This window comes from Urocitellus parryii, chromosome 6 (genome assembly GCF_045843805.1).
Source record: "Urocitellus parryii isolate mUroPar1 chromosome 6, mUroPar1.hap1, whole genome shotgun sequence".
In the NCBI taxonomy this organism is placed as follows: Eukaryota; Metazoa; Chordata; class Mammalia; order Rodentia; family Sciuridae; genus Urocitellus; species Urocitellus parryii.
In genome coordinates, this window is record NC_135536.1 from 184878815 (window position 1) to 184904698 (window position 25884).

The following is a 25884-nucleotide window of genomic DNA, read 5'->3' on the forward strand; positions in this document are numbered from 1 at the left end:
CTGAGGCGTGGAGGTAGGGGAGAATGCGCCTCTCCAAAACTCTCGTCGACATGGATATGGCTGACTACAGTGCCGCCCTGGACCCGGCCTACACCACCCTGGAATTTGAGAATGTGCAGGTGTTGAGCATGGGCAATGGTAGGTGGGGCAGGTGTGCCCAGGTATGGGAGCCGATCGTGGTGCTTGGTTTCGGGGTAGGAGGAGAATTGTAGAATATGGTAGGTGGGTCCTGTGGGCTGCACAGATGTTGCCAGGTGAAGCCCAGGTACCACAGCCAGAGGCATTCTGGGTGAGGGGAGCCTGGCCAGGGCAGATTTTCAGCAAAAATGGATCCCAGTATCCCCCTATTCCAGGCCCTCCCACAGTCCCTGTGACCTCAGAGCTGTCCTGCTGGGCCTGCCGCTGGCAACGGAGATGTAAAGAGGAGCTCCTTTTCAGTGTCCAGTTCCAATAATTCAAACCAACATGCCCCCCTGGAGGCCCTTGGCCTAGGTCAGAGAGATGGAAAGGTGCCTGTCCCTGGAGACAGTAGCTGGAGGCACAGCTGCATTTCAGAGTGTCCTTGGGACTTTCCCCGGGGAGCTGGAGTGTAGAAAGGGAGCTCTCGGGCAAGATTAGCTGGCGCAGAGGCCGCCTCGGCTGTGTGCTGTGTGTGTGTTTCTGTGTGTGATTCTGTGAGTTTCTGTGTAGTGTCTGGGAGGGGCAGACGCGTACCTTTGGAAGTACATTGGCCTGTTTGTGTTTAGGCCTGTGTGTGTTCTGCATCTGTTCCTGTTGGTATTTGTTCCTCGAGTAGGTCTGTCTGTGTCCCAGGGCTGTCTGTGTGTCTTGTTTACGTAACATAAGCAGCCTGAGTGTGTGTGCAGGTCTGTGGATGTCTGTTCACAAGTGCCATGTTAGCTGGCTACATTGGTGGAGGTGGGCACACGTTTTTTGTGCCCCGTGCTTTCTGCCTGTGTGTCCTGCGAGCCGTTCTGCGGGGCACCCATGTCTGCACCTGCTGTGTGTCTGTGCATATCCCCTGTGGGGGGGGTCAGTGTGTGACCTTGCAAAGCCTTTTGTGTGATCTCTGCTGTAGCCATTCACCAAATGAGCTTCACACCAGCCTCATCTCCATCTGCCTCTCAGCAGGTATTGTCACCTGTGTGTGACTTTCCAGGTTGGTTCTTACTTCACTAATGATGCATCTGCAGGCGCTGGGCGGTTCTCCGGTTCTCTGCAGGAGGTGGGAGGAAGCAGAAGGCCTGGACGCAGGAAGACCCTGGAGGCAAAGGGCCCTAGCGGGTCCCAGGCCAGCCTCAGAGCAGAGATGGCAGCTGGTCGAGGTCAGCCTTCCGCTGCTTCCTCCCACAGCTCTGAGCCCCTTGGTGACAGGCTCTGGCGGAGGGCTGGAAAGTGCTGGTTCACGCATCTAGAAAGAGGAGGTGGCAGCTGCGTCAGTCTCATTGGTGCTCACCCACCCCTGCCATCCACCATTGTGTGACCTTGGGCATGTCACCTCCTCTCTTAGCCTCTGCATCTTCTATGAAATGGGCTTCTCCACCCCAGGAGAAACCCATCTGGCTTCTAGGAGGATCTGGAGCTCCAGGGGGAAATGCTCTGGAAACAGCAGACCTGTTTCTGTTGCACGAGACAGGGTGTCTTGTGACCTCACAGGGACAGTAGGTGCTGTCACACTCCTGGCCTCTGCACAGCTCCATCCAGAGCCCAGGATTCATGTGCTCCTGAGGCAAAGGTTGACTGGGTGTCCCTAAGACACAACACCTCCAACTCTGGAGCCCAAAGGATTGGAGCTCAAATCTGACCCCGTGGGAACCCAGCAAGCTACTTTCCTCCCTGAGCCTCAGTTTTCTTATCTATAGAACGGGGATAGTAGTATCGCCTGCCTCCCAGGGCTAACCAGAGGATAAATAAGATAAGGTTCCTGAGTGCTTAGCCCTGGCCCCAACACGGTCATCTCAAGGACCCTGGGCATCTGTAAGCAGGGTCTGACTCCTCCACTGGCGCTTGCAGTGGTCTGGGAGTTGGGGTTACGTGACATTGTCCTCTAAAGATTTGGGGGTATATCCTGAGCTGGTTGCTCAAAGGCTCCAAGGATAGACACCCATCCCCCACCCCAATTCAGAAGCAGCAGCAGGAGGGGTCCATGTTTCTTTCTTTTTTTTCTTTTTGCAGTACTAGAGATGAAGCCTAGGGGTGCTCTACCACTGAGCTATATCCTCAGCCCGTTATTTTTTAAATTTTGAGATAGGGTCTCTTTAAGTTGCTGAGCCTGGCCTCCAACTTGCAGTCCTCCTGCCTCAGCCTCCCCGGTCACTGGGATTTCCGGTGTGCGCCACCACACCAACTGGGGTCCTTGTTTCTTGAGACTCCAACAGACACCCCGGCATAGGCAGTGCGGTGGAGCAGTGCAGCACACTCACATCATAAAATGGCCTCTCTACTTAGCCTCAGTGTTATGACACTGGGCACGTCACTTGTCCCTTCTGCGCCTCGGTGTCCTCACCTGGAGAATGGGTGTGGCCAGCTGACTTCAGGGGGAAGATGATCTTCCTGATGGTACCCAGCCCATCTTACCCAGAAGGGGGGCCCCTTCCAGTCTCTGCCTGAATGTCAGGGAGTTTCGGAGTCAGCTCTCCCTGGGGGCCCAGGGAGGAGAGCTGAGGGAGAAAGGGCACCAGACGCAGCTTAACAATTATCCCTGTCTCCAGGAATAATTCACCAGGTGGAGGGGCCACACTCCTGCGCACACTCGGGAGTCCTAGGAGACGTTCAGCCAGGCGACGTCAGAGCTGAGATGTGGTCTGCTTGGCCATGCGGGCTCAGGTCATCTGCGGCAAGAGCCCCCTTCTGCAGAGACACTTTTATTTCACGGTCGCTGATACAGAGCTTTCTGTGGGCCCAGCACTCCACATGTATCAATATGGGAATCCTCAGAACGACTCCAGGGGATCTTATTATGCTCCCTGGTTTACAAGTGAGGAGACAAGGCAGCCAGCGTCACGTGACCAAGTGGGCAAATTGGGATCTGATCCTGGACCACACGGTTTCAGAGCCTATGCCCTAACTCCAGCACTACGTCCCTCTCCAGGACTTAACCCATAGTCCCTTTAGGAGTCCAAGAGCAGATTCAGAGTTTCTGTGGAAACAGTCATGCACTTCTGAGGGAGGATGGTCTTGGGTTTTATTATCTTCTCTGAAGGCTTTATTCTTGGTGGAAGATTTGCTTACAAAAAAGGGGGCTCAAGGGCTGAGATTTTTTTGAAATCTGAAAAGATCTGGACGAGTTGAACAACGCCCTTTTGTAGTTGGGGAAACTGAGGCTAGGGGAGATTAAAGCAGGAAAAGGAACTTGGCCAAGGCCAGCCTTAGCATGAGCCGTGACCCTGACACCACCTAAGCCCGAGGCTCCCTCCCCTGCAGCCTCCAACCTCCCCTGTAGCCTCCAACCTCCCCTGCAGCCTCCAACCTCCCCTGCAGCCTCCAACCTCCCCTGCTTTCAAACATGTGTGGTGCCTTTTGCCTCTGGGACAGGAAGTATTTGAGAGGTGCCTAGACCTTGCCATGACCCTCCCAGGAGGCAAAGGAGTGAATGTTTCTCTTGCTCCCCGGGGAGTCTGCAGGGCTCATGGGCACCAAGCTGAGATGCACCCAGCCCTGGTCACTGCCGAGGAAGAGGGACAGGACCTGGATCTGGGGAGAAGCTGGGAGAATACTTGTCCCTTCCACATCCCTTCTGCCCAACTAGGAGTCTCTGGGGTCAAACTCACCTCTGGAGTGGCCAGGTTTCAGGGCTTCCTGGAAAACTGGACTAGAAGCCTCCTTGAGGGGACAGCAGCCCCTACCCCCAGATGACCCTGTGAAGTCAGAAGTCAACAGATGCAAAATGAGGCCACGTGACTTGCCCGAGGTCCATGACGGGTGTTAGGGTAGAAAGAGCCTCTAGTGGGGCCTAGGCCGAAGCCCTAGAAAGATCTCCACAAGGTCCTGGGGTTCCTGGCTCTCCAGCCCTCCTGAGGCCTCACTCCTTCTCTTCTGGTGCAGACACATCCCCATCAGAAGGCACCAACCTCGCCGCGCCCAACAGCCTGGGGGTCAGTGCCCTGTGTGCCATCTGCGGAGACCGGGCCACAGGCAAACATTACGGTGCCTCGAGCTGCGACGGCTGCAAAGGCTTCTTCCGGAGGAGCGTGAGGAAGAACCACATGTATTCCTGCAGGTGAGGAGCCCCTCGGCCTCTGTGTCTCCAGCTGGGAAATGGGCACACTTGGGCTCATGCTCCCCAGGGTCTAGCTCCTTCCCAAGTGGGTCCCAGAGGCCTCTGCCCTTGAAGGCCCTCAAGACACTTCTGGTTTCTGGGGCTTTGTGGATCTAGGTGGGAGCCTCTGTTCTACCAATCCAGCTTATTAACCATAGAGAGAAGAGACCCATCCTCCAAGACGACACTGTTTCTAAGACAAATGTGAGATTGGCCCATGGCCTTTCTGCTTCCTGAGGGTTTGGAGATCTCTCCTTTGAAAACATATCTCCTTTTGGAAAACAACAATGATAGAATCACAGCCATGAGCAGATCCTGTGCCAGGCCTCATTCAGGTTTCAGCTCACTGTCCCCTGCCGACAGATACCCCTCTGAGGTGGTTACTATTATTTTTCCCATTTGATCTATGAGGAAGCTGTGGTTTGGAGGATTCAGAATTTGCCCAAGATCAGCCAGCTGGAATCAGTGATGGCACCCTGGTTGACCCTCAGGTCCTCACCCATAACTCCCGTGTGGCCTCACCCCTACCTCAGACCCTCCCCCCCAGAGATTGGACCAAGTATCGGCTGAGCCCTCACTGGGAGCCTGCTGTGGGCTCTGGGCTCTCACAAGATAGGGAGATGGCACTCAAGAGACGAACGTTCCCACTCAGCTTATCTCCAACCAGCTGGGTGACCAGGCCCCATGTTGCCCCTCTGAGCCTCGGTTTCTCCATGTTTGGCAGGATAGGTGGTACTCTCAGAAAATCCACACGATCCCTCCATGTCCTGATGGGATATCATGAGAATTCCTGGGGTGCAGAGATAGAGCAAGGCTGTTGGGGTGGCCATATGGTCGGGGTCCCCGTTCTGTCCTAAGTTGGGGAAGTCGTGCCTTTTCCATCCAACCATCCCAAGTCCTCTCCAGATTCAGCCGACAGTGTGTGGTGGACAAAGACAAGAGGAACCAATGTCGCTACTGCAGGCTCAAGAAGTGCTTCCGGGCTGGCATGAAGAAGGAAGGTGAGCCTCGGCCCTCCCCTACCCACCACCGCCCCACCTGTGCCCATGGCTCCCTGACCGTCATTTACAACTGTAGCCACACTTTATGGCTCGGTGACAGGCCCCAGGGTGACTGGCTAATGGCTGAGAGGAGGGAGGGCCTGGAAATCTGACCATAGGGAGCGGCTGGGCTTGGTCTTGAGAAAGATTCAGAGATAAGCTCCCGCTCAGAAACCTGGGCTCCCAGCAACTGCCACCCCTGCCCTCCTGTCCCACCACGAGGGAGCCGAGCTGGGTGTTCCTTCTCAGTGTCATATCTCAAACTTTACAAAAAGCATGGAGTGTAATACCATAAGCATCTAAGGACCCACCACCCAGACTAATGGGCTCACTATTCCTGGGCTTCCTGTTCAGGGGACAAGTGTCCCAATTCCCTCGGCCCTCATTCTTGGGTATCGGGTGATCTCTAAAGTTTTCCCATTCTAGACAAAGGGAGCAGGATGCCAGCCTCCTCCTGGATGGAGGAGGAGGGGAGGAACAGGGCACGGCATCCCTGATGGTCTCCCCAGGCTTCCTCACAAGCCAACACCAGTCACTAGGCTGACTTTTCCCACAATCCACAGCTCGTTCGTTCATTCTCGTGCCCACTCTGGCCCACTCTTTTCCTGAAACCAAGGTGCCCAGTGGGGAAGCACTTGTTGGAGGCCCCACAGCTGGTCAGTGATAAGCCCAGCTTTGTACCTCAGCTTTGTGCTGTTTGGACAACACCTCAATGCTGCTGCCCCTCTAGACCTCTAGGCCCAAGGGATGTTTAAAAGGGATTCCCATTTCAAAGTAACTGGAGTCATTTTCCAATCTTTTTGTTTCCTTCTTCTCCCGACTCACCTTTTGCAGCTCTGGGACTAACCTCAGGCCTTCACTTCCAGTCCTGTACAGTCCAGGTCTGGTCCCGTTCACACACACACACACACACACACACACACACACACACATCATCCAGCAGCAGAAACCTGGGACCCAGACTGCCCCAGGTCAACTAGGAAGGAGGTGAAGCTCAGCCTTGGTAGCCTCCTGTCCCCTGTCTCTGCCCCTGAGAGCCTGGCTCATCCCTACAGGGCCTTAGGATCAACTTGGAATTTCCACTGGAAAATCTGGGCCTATCGTTACTGCTCCAGACACCACGATTCTAACACTTAGTGGTTCTCCAACGCAGTAGGGGTTTTGCAAACTGCCAACATCCCCTCTTCACACCACCACCCCAGTTTTCCTGGGGAGTAAGCCCTCTGACCCTCTGTCACCTTCAAGTTGAGGAGCATCTGATGGATTGGGGATATTAGGAGTGGGGATGTGGTACATGTGTGAGTTTTGGAGATGAGACTGAACTACCGGCTGAGGGCCTCACATTCCATGGTTCCAGGGAACGGTGATTCTGTGACCCCAGAGGCCTAAGATTTGAGGCTCTATGATGGTCCAGAGGTGATATCCCAAAGACATTGTGTTTGAGAGAAGGAGTCTCATGTAGAACTATCATCTGGTGGGAGAGGGCCGTCAGCTCCCTCAGCTGAGGCCACCTGCCTAGGCTATCTGTGTCCCGGTCCTATCTATGGTCAGTCTTTATATATGTCACTTGTTAACAACCAAAGTAATTTTCACCTGTGCAACTTTAGGGACATTCCCACCTCTTCTGGGCTCCTGTTTTCCATTTATAAAGCAAAGGAGCTGAACTGTCATCCACAGAGCCAGCAACCCCATATGTCAGCTCCCGGGAGGAGAGTGGGCCCCAGGCTGTTCAGCTTTAGCTCAGGTTTGAGGATGGCTGCCTGCTTCTTGGACCAGGAAAGCAGATATTTTCCAGGAGAACAGATTTGTGGATGGCCAGTGAGGGTGGGCCAGTAAATGCGGCTGCTTATCTGCCTGCCTGGGTTATGTGGAAGACCATGGCGTGTGCTTGGTTGCTTTGAGAAGGGGACAGGGAAGCAGCTGTGGTCAAGGCCTTGGAAGTTAGGGTGTTGCTATCTCTCTCTAAGTCTTTTAGCCCATGACATCCCTTCTCAGGCTGATGAGAAATTCCCAAAGCCAAGTGGAAGTCAGTGGAAACTCAATGTCCAGGAGAGTTGGGGGCAGTTTTCTTTCTCTTGATGTCTACAGGAAGATTAGGGGACTGAAAACCAAGAGTAGTCCTGGAAGACCAACAGTAGGAGCTGGAAATGGAGGGTGTCTGGACTAGGTGGGTCTAGAAGGCATCAAATCTATCACTCTGCCCTTCATAGGTGGGGAAACTGAGGTGAGGGAGTCTGGCTTAGAACTCAGGCTCCTTGGCATGAGCAGGCACCAAGCTCCAGGGATTGAAATTATAGTGACGTGTTTGGGAGGCATGTTCTGGCCTGGACTCCGAAACTTCCTCTGGACCACAGGGAAGAGCTGGAGATCACACAGGCCTGTGAGTCTTGGTCAGAAGATAATTCCACAGTGTCTAGAAAGGGGTTCCCTGGGGGTACAAAGACTTGGACGGGGGTCTGGGGAGAAGCCTGAGGATCAGTGAGCCCCATAGCAGCAGAGAATGGGGAGCAGCCACCTGGGCAGGGGAGAGGGACCCAGACGCCTGGCTCAGGCCTCGCCCCAGCGTTCTGTAGGAAGATGGGCTCATCTCCTCGCTGCCTCTGCCCTGGCCGGTTAATATTCAATGGAAGTTACATTAGGTCCCCGACCCCTGCTAATACTGAGCAAACATTTGGAAAACATCATTCCGTGACTGAGCTCGCGCCGGGCACTGATAAGGCCAGCTTAACCTTGAGGAGCCCTGTCCGCAGCTGCTGACGGCAGCCCTTTCATTGCACCCGCCTCCCCATGGCGCCCTGTTGGGTGCCGGCTGCCAGGGGAGGGGTGAGGCGCCTGGGTGAGCACCCACAGGACAGGGATGTGGGCTAGAGGAGCTCACCTACCTCAGGATCTCTGCTGCACCCCACTGACTCCTGGGCTCGATTTAGACTGTTTGACTTTTATTCTCCACACTGTGAAATCAAGAGGAAGTGAAATAGTCTGGATTGTCCGTGTTCCATGGAGAAACAGGGTGTTAGTAAGAATGAGAGCCATCTCTCCAACACCCTCTTCCACTCACTAACAAATATTTATTGAGCACCTACTGTGTGCCAGGCGTTCCCGGTGTTGGGGAGACAACAGAGAAGAAGAAGGCTAACGTTCTGGTCTTCTGGAACTTTCCATCTACTAGGGAGGTGGATAATAAAGAAGTTGAAAAATAATTCTATAATAATTGCCTTAAAGAAAAATCAAGTAGGGTGAGAGGACAGGGCCTGAGGGAGGGGATGCCACATTGAACAGGGGATTGGAGGGGGAAGGTGATACTATTATGGAGACCTGAATGAAGCGAGGAAGTCACTAAGCCCTGGGGGAAAGGGGATTCCAGGCAGTGGGGCAGCAGTGGCGGCCCTAAGGACGAGGCTGGTGTGTCTGGGTGGCGAGGGGTGCTGCAGATTTGGTAGGAACTTGAGGGGCAAGGCCTGCACCAGCCCAGAGGGGAGATAGGGGGCCGCTGTGGACCTAGGGATTGCTGACAGCAGGGCAGGGTGAGTCAGTCTGGGGTGGTGTGAGAGAAGTTCAGGACGACTCCCAGGGTTTGGCCTGAAGGGCTGGGAGAATCCACCTGCGGCTTCCTGAGATGGGAGGACATGCAGGGGGCAGGCTGAGGGGCAGAGCTGTGGGTGGGGACAGAGAGGCCAGGAGTGGGGATGCCGTTCCTACCAGCAGAGAGTGAGAGGGATTCCAGACACGAGTCCAGGTCTTTGCAGCCTCATTTTCCCGCTTCAGCAAAGCCTCGTTATACAGGGAGGCCTCTGGGACTCCAAGGGATGTGCCTGGGACAGTGGCAGGTCAGTCTGATATCTTAGGCCAGACTGACTCGGGTGGTGGTGGGCACAGGCCTGGATCCCCGGTTCTGGAGGGCAGCCAGCATGGGCAGGAGGGAGGCAGCCTTGCCCTGCCAACTCTGAGGTCAGCCCAGGCTCAGGGGTTCCTGCTGGTGGGTGAGCCACCAGGGCAGGTGGGTCCCTGGAGGACCTGCCCAGGGCTAGGGCTTCAGCCTGGTCTTCAGGAATCCCTGGCCATCTCTGGATCACCTGGTTCAACTCGTTTTACTTGTTTTACACACTTTTCATTTGGAGAGAAAGGCTCCCTCTTCTAAACCACTTGAAAACCTGTGATCTCTAAGCTCCCCTCCTCAGTGCCCCAGGCCCATCTTCAGGCCTGGTCCAGTCTCCAGTGTCTCATATGCCCCTGGGGATGGGCCATCACTCCTGCAGCCTCCCTACTGTGTGGGGGAAGTTCTGGAAAGTTCTCCTGCAGGCTGATTTAGAACCTGCCTCCCTCATTCCCACATGCAGAGCTGGGCTGTGTCCTCTGCATGTCCCACCACCGCTGGCCCTCTCACCCCCGGCTGCGCTTCCTTCTCCCTGGGGGCAGCCCTGAGTTGAACTCTCTCCTCTTGCACCACTCCTCAGGGTCATGGGACATCCACCCCGACCCTCTCTGCCCTCTCCTCACCTCTCCTGCCTCCTCACAGCCGTCCAAAATGAGCGGGACCGGATCAGCACTCGGAGGTCCAGCTACGAGGACAGCAGCCTGCCCTCCATCAATGCGCTCCTGCAGGCCGAGGTCCTGTCCCAGCAGGTACAGGGGTGACACCTGGCGCGTCTCACACTATACAGTAGCCTTACTTCCTCCACCTCTGTCCTCCCCAGCCAGGCTCTGGAATATCAGATATCACAGACGGGAAACTGAGTCCCATGTCACATGGCCCGGTTCATAGCAAAGACAGAATTCGGTATTGACCTGATGCTGCGGGGCACTGTGTACTTCATCCCACGTTCCGTAGGCCAAGCAGAGTCTGTGCTCTCAACTGAGGGCTTGACATCAGTCCCAAGAGAACAGAGGGGCGGACCACTAGACTGAGGTGTCAAACTGGGGCTCAGGTAACCCCTTGCTGTGTGGCCTCAAGCAAATCACAGCTCTTCTCTGGGCCATGGCAGCTCCCTCTATGAGATGAGGTGATGAATTTTTCCCAACTTCTCCTCTAGGGCTGAGGGATTCCTGGGGCTCTAAGGAGCTGGAGGAGGAGCAGGCAAGCACCAGGCAAAGGTCCAGAGAGAGCCCTCTCCCTCCTCTTTTCCCCAGAGCTTCTGAGCTGGAAGGCACCCATTGGGCCAGTCCCCTCCAGGCAGGGAAGGGTTCTGGGAAGCAGGCTCTGTACAAGTGCTCAGCACTTCCTTCCTCTCCCCTAGATCACCTCTCCCGTCTCGGGGATCAACGGTGACATCCGTGCCAAAAAGATTGCCAACATTGCCGACGTCTGCGAGTCCATGAAGGAGCAGCTACTGGTGCTGGTGGAGTGGGCCAAGTACATCCCAGCTTTCTGCGAGCTCCTCCTGGATGACCAGGTGAGGGCAGAGTCCTGCGGGTCCCCCTGTGAAAGAGCCTTAAACGGATTCGATTTTTTTTTTTTTTTTTTTTTTTTTTTTTTTTTTTTTTTTTTATTTTATTTTTTTTTATTGGTCGTTCATAACACTACATGGTTCTTAATACATCATATTACACGGTTTGATTCAAGTGGATTATGAACTCCCGCTTTTACCCCATATACAGATTGCTGTATCACACCAGTTTCCCTTCCATTAATTGACATATTGCCTTTCTAGTGCCTGATGTATTCTGCTGTCTGTCCTATTCTCTACTGTTATGAAACAAAACACGTAGTGCTCAAGGGTTCAAGTCACTTTACAAAGAGTAACTCATTGAATCCCTCCAACGACTATAGGTAGGTACTGTGAGTCTTCCCACCTTCTAGGTGAGGAAAGGGGGGCACGGGAAGGTTAAGTTACTTGCTCAAGGTCACACAGATGGTCTCCTGCACAACTGGGATTAGAACCAGCCAGGGAAGCTCCAAAGTTCAGGCTCCTAACCACCACAGTACACAGCTCTTCCAGGGGGTGGTGACAGGGACTCAGTGACAGAAGTCAGGAGGTTTGGGCTTAGGACCAGTTCCCTGGGTGATCCTAGATCAATCACTTCTTTCTGACCCTCAGTTTTGTTATCTGTCAAATGGGAATTCTTCCCACCAGAGCACTGTCAAGAGGACCGAGGAGGTACTGTCTGATAGGGGCAGGATGGCCTACAGCTGGACCACAGCAGGCCTCCCCACCATCAGGTTCTTTCTTGTTTTCAACAAGATGGGTTTCCCTTAGCATTTAATTTCCCAAAGTTCCCACTTCCGAACACTGAAAATCTCCCATGGGCGAAGAGGGCCGGGGAAGGTAGTGTGTGACTGAGAACAAATGGCTTTCTAAGGTGCTGCATGTGACAGAGCCCCCCCTCCCTACCCCACCAACTGCATGGGCCTCACAGACGACTCCTAGGAGAAGGGACGTGGACTGAGCCGCCGTCACAGTGTTGGAGGAAGCATCTGGTGCCTTTGCACAAGACAAGCCTTGCAGCCAGGCTGGTCTTTCTCAAAGAAACTTCCCAAACTTCTTTGGCCCCTGGGCTCTAGGGAACCGCTGTAAGACGGCCCCATGGGTGCTCTATGAAAACCCTGATCTGGCTCTGCTGCAGCCTTTCCAGGGGCTGGACCAGAAGCCCTCTTCCCTGGATTCCTCCCACCCTTAGGAGAATCGACAGGCAGGGATCTTGTCCAAGCTGCCCCCGACTTCTCCCCTAGCCCTTGTGCTCTGGCTGCAGTCCCTCTGCAGTCTTCCAGGGTGTCCGCATTAATGTTTAATCCCCCTGTTCCTTCCCAGGGGCTTAGCAGGGCAACAAGATACCCCGAAGCTGAGCAATTGTTAACCTCAATTTCCCACCCAAACCTCTCTGGCTGGGGCTCAGAGCATTCTCAGAGGGCAGTGATGGGTGGCCAATAACACCAGACAATCATTAACCCCCCCAGCTGCCCGCCCCCCAGCACAGCTGCCACATCAGGCCTGGACCTGGGAACCCATTCATGGTGTAAAAGGAGCCCATCTCGCCCAGCACACACAGGGCCCACCTGGGAGAGTTAAGGTCATTGTACCCCAAAGGACTTGGCATTCCTATTGACATTGCCCCAGGAACCAGCTTCTGAGTGCATGTGCTTCTTGGCTTATTTTGGACATTCTTTGCTGAGACCTGGAAGTGGCTGGGGATGAATGCACAAGGAGATTGAGGACAAGAGAAAGACAGTGAGTGGCCTAAAGCCACATAGCAAGCTGACCGCAGAGCTGGGATCTGAATCCAGGTTCCCTGCCTCACAGTTTGAGAGCCACCGTCTGATTGACACAAGGCCTGCTCGGTGCCTGGCCAACGGGCGGTGCCGGGTGACCAGCATCCTTTGCTTCCTTCTTACTGGTCATGGAAAGTGGATTCTCACCTCCAAGGTGTCCCATGTTTCCTCTTTTTCAGTCTTTCTTCTGGCCACAGGGGGACAAAAGGACAGAGGATGCCCAGGAGGGGTTAGATCTGGCGAGGAAGCTGTACGCACATGCCTTCATCCCTGAACCTGTTCCTTCCTTCCTTCCTTCCTTCCTTCCTTCCTTCCTTCCTTCCTTCCTTCCTTCCTTCCTTCCTTCAAATGTCTACGGGGAGCCTCCTATGTGCCAGGGACCTTCCAGGCCTCGCAGCACCTTACCTCCTTGGAGAGGCCCCCCCACCTCATCTTTTGATGCTCTACTCACCCCCTCGCCCTGACCACACAGCGCTCAGTTTCCTTCTCTCCCTTCCTATGAAGCCCTATGGCCCTCTGTCCCATTTCCTTGTCTTCTACTTTATTATCTGGCCCTCTACAGAGAGTTAGTTCTATGATCCTAGAGATCGTACCCTTAGATCTTACTCATCATCTAAGGGAGTGTCAGACACTTAGTAGGCACTTACCACTTCATAGCTGAGAGAAAGCAATGCAGCGGATGAGTGATGATAGCACTTCACCCTCCGGCGTGGCTTGCTACAGAGCCTCCAAAGCCCCAAGCCCCACTTTGAAGGCAAGATCCTCAAGACAGCCAGCCTGCCCCTGGATTTCAAGTCCATGTTTTGTCCTCATGCAAGGCAGATGACTTTGACAGGACAGACATACCCTGTGAGCCAGCTGGGCCCTGCACCAGACTTCATCCTTCACAGGCTCTGTCCTCCCTGCAGTAAGGGGCCTGCTAGCTGCCTCTACCACACCTTTGCCTTGGGTCAACCCTCTTCTGAGAACCAACATCCATCTCCAAGTTCTTGAAAAATTTCTCAGAATCCTAGACTTTTCTGATGTCAAGTGGACAGATGCCCTGGGATCTTCCAGACCAGTGATTTCGAAACTCAGCGGGGCTTCTGGATCCTCTGGGGAGCTTGTGTCATGCAGACCCCTGAGCCTGCTCCATATATAATCAGAATCACCGGAGTCGGGATCAGAATCTGCACTTCCATATAGCACCTTTCATAATTCTTGGCAACTGGTCCATGGGTAGGAATTTGGGATCCACAATTTTAGAACATTTGGGGCAATAGACTTTTGAAAATCTGCTCAAAGGGGGATGATGGCAGTGCGGGTCATAGGGAGAGAAGGGACTTGGTCCAATATCATTTTACAGTCAAACCCATTAATTTGTATAATTAATATGTGCCAATAATAATAATTTTTAAAAGAATACACATAGAATGCTACCTCCAGTTACCCCAGACACACAAATGAGGGGTGGGGAGAGCAGCTACTTGTTCAATGACAACAGCAGTTCAAGGGCAGAGTCAAGGAGAGGTCTCTCGGCTCTAAGGACCTGTTCTTTCTTCTTCTGAGTTTCTACCAAACCCTAACCAAGCCCCTCATTGATCCATTGTAGAAGGAAAACAGCAGTTTTTGATGCCCATTTCATAGTTCAGACAAGTTGAAGGCAGAGGGAACACTAAGCTGTCTTTCCCAGGGTCACTGTGTTGGCCAGGAGCAGCCTTACTGGGGGCTCAGACGCTAAATGCCATCCCTTCTCCCTTCCAGGTGGCCCTGCTCAGAGCGCATGCCGGGGAGCACCTGCTGCTTGGAGCCACCAAGAGATCCATGGTGTTCAAAGACGTGCTGCTCCTAGGTGAGAAGCTGCCTGCCCCAGCCAGCTCTGTGCAAAGGGCACACCCAAGCAACAGAGAGCTCGGTGGTGGGGCCCTCGGGGCAGGGCAACAGATCAACATGGCCAGGTTGTCTCCCAGGCTTGTGAGAGAGGGTTCCAGGACTCGGTTCTCTGCTAGATGCCCCACTCAGACACAAGGAAGTGTGGATGCAAACAAGGAAATCTCCCAGGTCTTGAAGATGGAGTCAGTCAGGGTTATCCCTGGAATTACCCTTGAATTCTGACGTTCTTTCTGGACTAGGAACAAGAAGAGGCTAGGAATGGCACAAACCCCCATCCGTGTTTTCTGTGCCTTCCTGACATATTTATTATTTTAAATGCTTTTAAAAGCACACTACCTATGCCATGGACTACACTGACTACTTCACCAACTTTATTTGTTTACTTATTTAGATACTGGGGAGTGAACCCAGGGAAGCTTTATCACTGAGCTATTTCCCCAGGACTTTATTTTTTATTTTGAGACAGGCTGTTGCTAAGTTGCCCAGGTTGGCCTTCAACTTGCCATCCTCCTGCCTCAGCCTCCTGAGTTACTAGGATTACAGGCATGGTGGCCCACGCCCAGCACGTAACCTCTTTTAATACAATATCCCTGAGAAGCTCTATTATCTATCCCTATTTTATAGATGAGAAAACTGAGTCACAGAGAAGTTAAGTGGCTTTTCTAAACACAGCTGACCCTAAGTGGCAGAACTGCTCAGCCAGGGCAGTGCAGCTCCAGAATCTGGTCCCTTATCCATGGACATTTTTATGCCTCCAGGTGGCCCTTGAATGGACTCAGTCTTAAGTCCCACTGGCAAAGGGAGCTTGGGTGATAGGAAAGGGGTCCTAAACATCCCAGTTCCAAGCTCAGCCTACTGACTTCCGGTACCTCGACCTCTTCCCCTTGGCCTCAGATCTTGCATCTGTGAAATGGGCATGACAGTCCCTGCAGGTCCTCCTCCCGGGTACCACTTGCATTGCCACCTACAAACCCCAGCTTCAGGAGAGGGCTCGACCCGAGGTGACTGCCCCATCCTCTCTCCCTCCCAAACCACCCAGGCAATGACTATATCGTCCCTCGGCACTGCCCGGAACTGGCGGAGATGAGCCGGGTGTCCATTCGCATCCTTGATGAGCTGGTGCTGCCCTTCCAGGAGTTGCAGATCGATGACAACGAGTACGCCTGCCTCAAAGCCATCATCTTCTTCGACCCAGGTACCACCCACACTTCCTAACCCATCCTTGATGCCCCAGATACCCTGTCAGACTTCTCCTGCTGGGTTCCTGACCTGTCATGAGAATCAGGAGAGATGCTCTCCATCAGCCCCATTCAATAGATGAGGCAAGTCAAGGTTCAAAGGGATAAAGGGACTTGGCAAGGCAAACCAACTCCATAAGACTGGGTTTTTCCTTTCTCTCTCTTCCTTTCTTCCCCTCCTCCTCTTTCTCCTGATTTCCTGTCTTCCTTCTTTTCTTTGCTTCTTGAAAAAAATTTTTTTAAAAGAGAGAGAGAGAGAGAGAGAATTTTATTATTTATTTTTTTTTTAGTTTTCGGTGGACACAACATCTTTGTATGTGATGCTGAGGATCGAACCCAGGCCGCACGCATGCCAGGCGAGCGTGCTACTGCTTGAGCCACATCTCCAGCCCCCCCAAAATTTTTTGAGATAATATCTACATGTACTGAAAATGCAAATAATCTACCCCCTCAGACCTCACTTTTCCATAGCCCACTCTCCAAGAAAGGCATTTCTGATTCTTTTAACTGATCCGCGCGGCAGTCATCTCAACAGTCTAAAATAAACCATGAAGCCTTATATTTCCGATTTGGGTTTTGGTTCTTCGCAGTCCTGGGAATGGAATCCTGGTTCTTGTGCGTTCTAGGCAAGCACTCTCTCCCGAGCTACATTCCTAGCCCCATATTTCTTGCTTTATGCATTTTAGATCATAGTTCTCCTCCCATCCTGGCTAAGGATGCTGCTCTTCTCCACCGCTGTTCCCATTTTTCTCCCCCGTCTTCCCTATATATTTTTATTGCTGTGTTCCTGTGTCTATTCATTGCCTTTGGAGCTTTTGGTTGTGTCTCTCTCACCTTTATTTATTGTCCTATCAACTGTCCACAGAATCTTCTGACCCTTCACTTAGCAGGATGTGCCCACTTTGGCTCTTTACTCCTCTCTCCATTCCATCTGTTGACTTTTGCACATGCATTTTTACATCTGTGAGCAAGGCACCTTGACATTGTGAAGGTGCCTCAGCCCAGAGACTTGCTTGCATCCCTCCTCTCTTCCATGTTAGAGAATTCCTAGAGGGTGCTGGATCTATCTGCAGAGGTCACCTCTAATCATCACCGCAATGAAGGGGAAAATGACCTCCATTTATTGAATGCTTACAGAAGCACAGTTTTAAACACTTTATGCACATCATCTTATAGCACGGTGTTTGCGAGGTAGGAATTATTATTGCCCTCATTTGCAAATAAGGAAACTGAGTCACCAAGATCAAATGATTTGACCAGTCAATCATTTGATTGGTCACATAACCAGGAATTGGCTGATTTGAACTTTAGGCTATCTGTCAACCTCTGTCTCTCAAGCCCGTGTTTTTATCTTCCACATGCTATTCCCCTTTCTGGAGGGTGAGAATTTTAATTCTGGTTTTTGTCTAGGGCCTAGCCGGGGCTAGACCTAGGCTGGGCAGGTGACATTTACTGGGAAACACAACTGGGTGACTGGTGCCGAGTCAGAGTCAGCAGCCTGATTCAGAGGGCAGGAGCTGCTCCATGAAAGTTTGTCAACAGAATAAGAGAATTCACAATCTTGGGGCAGTGGAGACAGCCCACTGGAAATGTGGGCAAACTCTTTCTGCCACTTCCTTTGTTCATGAGAGAGGAAGTAAATGTATTACTTCCATGAAGGCTGAGATGAAAGTATTGATGACTTACCTCTGCTTCTAGGATAAGGATCTAGAATTTAATCAAGGATTTTTTTTCATTCATCCTTTCCTCCATCCATCCATCCCTTCATTCAGTTACCTACTCAACAAAGATTGCCTACACATGGTAGTGGCTACTGTGATGGGGGGTTAACATGGCAATGAAGACATATGCTTGCCCACCTGGAGCTCAGGGTCTAGTGGAAGAGATGGTAACATCCTATGTGGGCAGTAGTGATGGAGGAGCCACAGAACCTTGGGAACATGATGGACACACAATGTAGTCCTAGGAAACCAAGATGGAGGAGACTTCCTGGAGGAGATGAAACCTTGGCTGAGTCCCCAGGTGGCAGCAGGCAGGGAAGGGGAGACTGTCTTAATGTAGCAGGAGCAGTATGTAGCAGGGTCCAGGTGGCGGGTCTTCACCTGTGGGTCAGGAGCCCAAGTCCACATCATGGCTGGTTGCATGACCTGGGCCAAGTCCTTTCCTTGCTTGATGCCTCAGTTTCTCCATGTCAAGATGAGGAGATGGCCCAAGGTCTCCTATTGGGCCTGTTCCTGCAGTCCCATGCTCTGTCCCCTATTCCCCATTCCCACAGTTTGCTCTCTTAGGAAATGTACCCTGGTTGTAGAAAACCCCAAATCTTTGACCTAAAACTGTTACAGAGTCCCTGTGTGATGTTGGGTGGCTAAGCCCAATTTGGGCCCCACAAGTCAGGGAATGTCTGCTGCCCACCCTGACCACCCCTTTCCATTGCAGATGCCAAGGGCCTGAGCGACCCAGGCAAGATCAAGCGGCTGCGTTCCCAGGTGCAGGTGAGCCTGGAGGACTACATCAACGACCGCCAGTACGACTCACGCGGACGCTTCGGGGAGCTGCTGCTGCTGCTGCCCACGCTGCAGAGCATCACCTGGCAGATGATCGAGCAGATCCAGTTCATCAAGCTCTTTGGCATGGCCAAGATTGATAACCTGCTGCAGGAGATGCTGCTGGGAGGTCCGTGCCGGGCCCAGGAGAGGGGTACTGGGGGCACCTTTCTGGGAGACAGCCTCAGATAGACCTGAGCTCAACTCTGGGCTCCATTATTGATTCAATTGGCTTTGAGCAAGTTGCTTAAACTGCCTGGGCCTCAGTTTCCTCATCAGAAAAATGAGAAGAGACAGAGATCCATTTGTTCAGGCGCTGGGAGCCTGGCCTTTGTCAATGTTTGAAGTGCTGGAGACTCAACAAAGAGCAAGATCTCTGCCCTCCTGGAGGATGTGCGTGTGTGTGTGTGTGTGTGTGTGTGTGTGTGTGTGTGTGTGTATGTGAGAGAGAGAGCAAGAGAGCGCTCAGTGAGTGGCCATTTACTACTTGTATGCACACAGCTGTGTGTGTACAAAGGCTCAGGGGGACAGGAAATGACCAAGTATGTAATAAAGAAAGTAACTATAGATTTCGAAATCAACAGATATATGATAAAGCTTAACTGAAAAGATGCTTTGTAGATGGGTTTGGTCAAGGGTGACCTCACTGAAGTGTGATTTCTGTGATGTAAAAGCTACGGGAACATTCCAGGCAGAAGCTGCCCTTGAGGCAGAAGAGGTTTGTGTGTTTGAGAAGGAAGGGCAAGACTGTGACTGGGGAACTGTATGAGATGCAGATGGAGATATAAACCAAGTCATAAACACATGGTTGTAGACAAGTCAGAAATTTAGATTTAACTCTCCTTGCACCTATTGTAAGTAGACTGAAAATCAGACTGATGTTGAGAAACACTCTGACTATTGGGTAGAGAGTAAATTTGGTGGTGGGGGCGGTGAGGTGGAAGCAAGAGACCCCTGAGAACGTTAGTCTCTGCAGTCATGTGAGGGACAGAGGAGGCCTGGACTGTGGCAGCCACAATCCAGGGGGGGGGTGGGAGGAAACAAGGAGAGTTCCAGAATCCAAGAGAAGAGTGTCTTTTCAGGAAGGAAGACAGGATATTTAATAGTGTAAAATTCTACCCTGGGTTTGTGGGGGGAGGGAGAAAAAGGGAGGAGGGGCAGCATCCACCAGATGGCAATGTGAGGGCTCTTGACTCTTATGCTTAAAGCAATGCTAAGCATTAGTCTGAGAATGGAATCCACTTGGAGGGGTGGGTGAGGAAGTGGGCACCGGGTGGAGAGATTTTGAAAATGCTTTATTCTGAAGGGGAGCTCTGAGGGGGTTGGGGATAATTAAGAAGGAGTGATTGTAATGATGGACCATGGATCTTGGCTGGACTGGAAGAAAAATGGGGTTGTAGATACGAGACTGGGAGTCAACCAATGAATAGCCTCCGTAGGGCTGAAATGTTTCAGAGATGGTACCCCATGGAATGAACTAGAAGGATGGGAGGCCAAATCCAAATGAGAGTGCCCGCGCGGGAGGTTTGGGAGATGGTGATAACGTGCTATGGGAGAGGTTTCTCAACCTCAGCACCACCATGTTTGGAATTGGATAGTTCTATGCCATGAAAGGCTGCCCTATGCAGGGTTGAGCTGCATCTCTAGCCTCTACCCATGAGATGCCAGTGGCACTTCTCCAGTGGTGGCTACCAGAAGCATCTTTAGATATTGTCGAATGTCTCCTGAGTGGATAAAAATCATTCCAAGTTGAGAACCACTGTCAAATGGTAGCTCATTCCATTCTCACACTGATCCTGTGGGTGTGGGGTTATTATGAAGCACGGGTTACCAAGATCAGCATCAGGAGCTTGTGGTCTGTTGTGTTGGGTAAAATAATCCCTCTGGCTGCTGTTTTCTCATCTGTAGAATGGGAAGTGATGGTATCCAAACTCCAGGTTTGTTGTGAGCAATTAATTATGTAAAACATGAGAAGTGCTTTAAACTAGTACCAGGCACAGGATAGGTGCTCAATAATTATTAATTATAGATCAGATATGCCTTGAAATCCAACATCAGTCACATTAATGATTATGGCCTATTATGCCACCATACTTTATATTTTATTACTCCTCCACTCATTGTTTGAAGCAGTTACTGTGTTCCTGAAACTTCACTAGGCCCTCAGAGAAAAAAAAGTAAAGAAATATATACCTATAATTGTAATGCCCATAGACAGAAGAAGTGGTTTTTCCCAAAAGTTGAGTTATAGATAAATTACTGTGGATTTGGATTGCTCCCAAATTGAGTAGCAGATAAATTACAGTTAAGGAGAAAAAGAAGAGTGGGGAGATTCAGGAGAATCTTCCCAAAGGAGGAAATACCTGAGCTGGGGTTTGGACTTATGGAACTTGGGTGGAGAAGGCATCCCAGATGGAAGACACAATGTGAGAGAAAGCTCAGAGATAGGAAAACATGGGGGACACACAGATACTCCAAGTAGGTCAGCTTGGCTGAAGCAGAGTTGGAAGATGAGGCTGACAGGTGAGTTGGGATCAAATGGTTGAAGGACTTGCAGGACAAGGAGCTTTGAGAGCCTTTGATTAAACCCATTCTATGACTATGCAACCAACACCCTCACTATATTTAAGTGATCTCAGAGTTCCTTATATGCTCTTATATGCTCTTCTTTCAAGTCACTTTTACTCTCTTGGTATTTTGGGTCTTCTCAATCGCATATGAAGCCTGTGGACAGGAATGGTGAGCCCTGGTTTACTAACCCTGGAATACTCAATAGGTACCATCATTGTTGGATGGGCAGGTCGATTGACCACACCTGAGGAGGACGGTGTTTCGAGGCCTGTGGTTCTTATCCCAGTTTCTCCCACCTGATTGATACCCTCTCTACTTGCAGGGTCCTCCAGTGATGCACCCCATGCCCACCACCCCCTGCACCCTCACCTGATGCAGGAGCACATGGGCACCAACGTCATTGTTGCCAACACGATGCCCACTCACCTCAGCAACGGACAGATGTGTGAGTGGCCCCGACCCAGGGGACAGGCAGGTGGGCAACCTGGGCTCTACCCAAGGATGGGGCTAGAAAGGAAGCAGAAGTTTGAGTCTAGAAGGTGAAACTGGGATACAACTGTTCTCTGTGTTCCAGAGTGGAGAATGAGGGGTGAGGTTGTCCATTTATTGAAGCTGTTTAGTCAATGAGGTGATTGACAACTTCTGCCAAATGAAACTGTCCTGGGAATGAGGCAATTCATTGGATGAGGTTACCACTGGGTGAGATTTCCATAAGATAACGTTGTTCACTGAAATATGGCTGCCCAGTTGGGTAAGGCTACCATTACACAATTGGAAGAGACAGTCCATGGGTTAGGGATGTCCTCTGGGATAGACCATTATCCGAGGTGAGTTTGTCATTGGGTAAAGCTCTCCAAAAAATTAAATTATCAACAGAATGAAGTGGTTCATGGCAATTAAATGGCATTTAATTGAAATTGTTCTTTGGGAAAGTTGTCCATTGAGTAAAGCTAGCCACTTGGTCAAGTTATTCTCCAACCTGTGATGGAAATGGGGCTAATTAGTTTCTGTTACCCATCTCCTAAATACGGGTGGTAGTTTTTGAGCCATTTATCCCTGGGTCCCATTGACTGCTGCTTTCTCTAAGAAAGAGTACCCTTACCACATATCTCATTTTCCTGTCAGGACAGTCAGACCTAGTCCCCCATTTGGGAGAAGCAGCTCAACCCTCCACGTCATTTGGTGGAGGAGATGGGTGGAAGGACCTTCCAGATGTCATAGAATGTGGATTTTATAGTCTGGAATCCATAGAAGGGTTGAGTCATCAGACCTCAGGGATCATCTAGTTTCATTCTCTCATTTTATAGAAGAGGAAATTAAGCCTCGAAGTGAGGGAAGAACTTTCCCAGAGCTCTTCTCTTACTCACAAAGGACTGGAATTTTGAGCAGCTTCTGTCTGTTTCTTTGTCCCTTCAGCTACCCCTGAGACTCCACAGCCCTCACCGCCCGGTGGCTCAGGGTCTGAGCCCTACAAGCTCCTGCCAGGAGCCATCAGCACGATTGTCAAGCCCCCCTCTGCCATCCCCCAGCCTACCATCACCAAGCAAGAAGTCATCTAGCAAGCCACTGGGAGTCAGGGCTTCTGCTGGCTCACCCCAACCCCCTCAGAGAGTCCCTGGCGACCACTTGATCACAGCAATGGAAGGCGTGACAACAGGGCCAGTCCCAGAGCAGCAATGGGAAGAGCAAAGGACTGAGAATGTGGGCTGAGGGCCACACTCATTGCCACCTTTGACCCAATGCTCTGGCCCACAGAGCTTTAACCTAGAGAGACCCCAGCTGGGAAGTCCTCTGCTGACTTGGATGACATTTCTCATGCTGAAGCCAAACTTCCTTCTCCTTCATCCATATCTACCCCCAAAGAATACTGTCTGAAGACAAGATGGGACCTTGCTTAAACACAGCTCCCCTCCCCCCAGCTGGGACTTCTTCTCCCCTGGGCCTGGTCATGGCGCCCAGACATGGAGCCCTGGAAGTCCTCCTCCCTCTTCTGCTGCCCTCACCTCAAATGCCCCTCTCTGCCCTCTGCTGTCACCTTCCTTAGCTATCCCATCTTCTCCAAAGCCACTCTCCAGAGGTGGAGGGAAACTTGAAACCCCTCCCCCAGCCACTCCAGGAACATCTGGAGGCATTGACTGGGGCTAGGCAGAGGGCAGGAGACGATGGAGCAGGAAGATACCATGCTTCTCCCCTGACCCCACTGCACTTCCCTTCTCCAGAGACTGGCATGGGTGTTCGGAGCCATGGTCCCTATAGGTCTTCAACAATGAGAGGACAGTCCAAGATAAGAACTGCCACAGGAACTTGTGGGGAGGGGGCAAGTGGCCAGAGAAAGCATCCAGCAAGAGGCAGATGGGCTATGCACTCGGCCATTGCAGAAGGGCAGGGTTCTGGCTGGTAGAGCAGGGGAGACAGGATGTTCCCAGAGAGGCCCGGAGACAGGGAGGGCGGTGTGGGAGAGAGGCACCAAGGTGACGGGGCTCTCTGAGCCAAGAGGGTGCGTTGGGGAGCATGGGACCTTGAACGCCAGACTGAGGGAGTAGCCTGGAGGGATGGGAGAACTGGGCTGTCAGGAGATGAACACAGTCTCTTAGCTAGAAGGTGAGGAGGGAGCAGGGAGGTTAGACAGGAGCCCACCATGCAATCCAGGTGAGTGCTGAGGCCTCAGATGGAGAGGAAGGGGCAGGAGAAGCCTCAGGTCAGGGTCTGTGGAGGAGCAAGTACCCTCACTCAGGGCCTAACGCAGGCTCTCCTTACTCCCAGGCCCTGTCCTAAGGCATGGGACATCCATCCTCTCATGGAATCCTCCCTAGGACCTAGAGACTGTTACAGAAGACAAAATTGAGTTCTAAGAAGTTAAGGGATGTTTTTTTTTTCCCCCTGAAACTCACACAGCTAGTCAGTAACTAGGTCAAGATCCAAGTCCCTCTGGATCAGACTAGGAACCCCCTGCCTTCACTATGATCAAACCGAGAGAACCCCAAGGCTCATTCCAGAAGCTCTTCCTATTCCCAGGATTCAGGTTGATTGGAGAATGAACTGAAATCCAGCTAGGGCCCAGAATCCTGTTTGCTGATAAATATTAAGGAGAATTCATGACTCCTGACCCCTTTTTGCTCTTTGCTCCCTAAGCTGGGGGACAGACAAACCTGTCTTCGGTCTAGGGGTGGATAGTTTGGGTGAGGAAGAGGGGAGGGATAAGAAACCCCGGGTTTCAGATTTTTCTCTGAGGAACGTCATTCGAGATACATTCTGGAAACCTTAAATCCCAGGATGGAGCAACCAGCACTCTCAGAATCTTTATGGCTTTGGGAAGATTCTGGAAAATGCCATTGACTGGTGGGAATAACAGGGATGTTGTCCTGGGGCCCAAAGTGTGATTAGCTAGGAGAGCAAACTATTTGATGGAGCCCACCTTCCACCCAAGACTGACCCTTCTGAGTGGATGGGGAGGATACTCCCACACCCAGGAGTTCCACCATATGTGCTTGTTCCTGTTTGCTAGAGAACATGGAGAAGTATTGGAGCCATATGTTTAAGAGCAATCTCCACACCTCTGGGGCTGTCAGAAGCCAAGTCCAGATCAGGAGGGACCATCTCTTGCTCAGAGCTCTCATGTCTTCCTCAGTCACCCTCACTCCAGTGCCTCAGAACCCCCAGCCAGCTGGCCCCAATAGGTCTGCACAGGGCAGTGAAGCTGGGATCATTCTGGTCATCTCGGTCATTCCCACTCTGTTCCTCCCCGCCCGCCATGTTGCTTAGCTTCTATCTTGGGATAAGAAGTTCCCATGGAATGGAGTGGGGTCATGGTAGTCTTTAATGGTAGCAATTTGTGGGGAGGGGGTGGGCAGGAGACCCATCCTTGGCCCCCCCATCCACACTTTTTAAAGGAGAAATCCATTCCACATGACTAACTTTATTGCATTGCAGGAAACACAAAATAAAGACACATTTACTTATTTTAAGATGAGGACAGTACATTGGAATTCGTTTTTCTGAGTTGTGGTCCTGAAACATAAAGTCTGATGGACTCGAGAAGGGTTCATAGGGGGCAAATGTGGGCACTATAAATTCTCCTCCAAAATCTCTCTTTCAGGAGGTTCTCAGGAGCTTCTAGAATCCACACAGCTTTTCTGAGAGCAGACCCAGGAGTGGAGAGAGTTGAAATGGAGGCTCCCCAATTTCTTGCAATGACCAAGCCAGTTCTTTGCTAGATGTTCCTGTGATCTGCCCCAATTAAGATAAATTGTGAAGTTCACATCTAGCAATTCTGGAAGTGGGCTGGGTCCCATCGGAGTGATCTGCATCTTCCTGTAGGTGTGTGAATGTCCTTAGGTCCTACACTGATCCCCAAGTCCCTGTCACTGCTGCCTGATGGGGCAAAGAAGCAAAAAAAACATTTCTTACTCTTGTGTGTTTTAACAAAAGTTTATAAAACAAAATAAATGGCACATATGTTTTCTAAGCCCTTGTGTGGGCGTCTTTTTATTTTTTTCTTCTTCAGGTGTTTGAAATAAGAATAAGGACAGTCCTAGAATCCTTTACATGGACAAAATGCTTTGATATCCATTATTTTGTTTTCATATCAAGATGTAAGCACATTAGACCTTATGATGTATAAATGAGCAAACTGAAACTCAGGGAAGTACTTTTCCTTTAAGAGGCAGAGGTGGAAATCCTACCTGGGTCTCCTGAACCCAAATATTTAGTATACGGAGAATGAAAGTTGACCCCTCTCCTGAAGAGGAGAGGGATAAGAGAGAGGGTGATGGAAAGATCTGGAAAAATAACAAGAGGGTCTGACATCTGCCCTGTCATTAGGGTCCAAGATGGAGTCCTTCTCTGGGTCACCTCCATCTGCTGGCCATAGGAGATACATAGACATGGGGACATTTCATAAAAGCAAAACTTGTTTTGGAAAAATAATAAGATGAAGGAACATACCCAAGACTCTCCAGCCCTGTCCGTGACCACTTTGGTCCTTTTCCATTGGGAGATGACTTTGTGTCTTGGCCATCACAGGAAGTGCTGGAACCAGCTTATGAGAGCCAATTGTTGGCTTGTCCCTAACTCTGTGTTGACAACATGAAATCAGCCACAGCAGAAGGCTTCACACCATAACTGGCAAATGGCACAAACCAAGGCTTTTTTTTTTTTT

The 25884-nt window shown here is 51.4% G+C and overlaps 1 protein-coding gene across 1 annotated transcript; it reads left to right on the top strand.

The window, feature by feature from the left end:
* Positions 1–25116, top strand: Hnf4a (hepatocyte nuclear factor 4 alpha). The gene is made up of 10 exons (XM_026383310.2): positions 1–138; positions 4045–4219; positions 5165–5259; positions 9815–9921; positions 10533–10688; positions 14246–14333; positions 15414–15569; positions 18049–18285; positions 21049–21171; positions 22143–25116. Exons 1-10 carry the CDS (start codon positions 24–26, stop codon positions 22283–22285), a joined length of 1395 nt encoding a protein of 464 aa, XP_026239095.1. The 5' UTR covers positions 1–23; the 3' UTR covers positions 22286–25116.
* Positions 25117–25884: the final 768 nt, after the last annotated feature.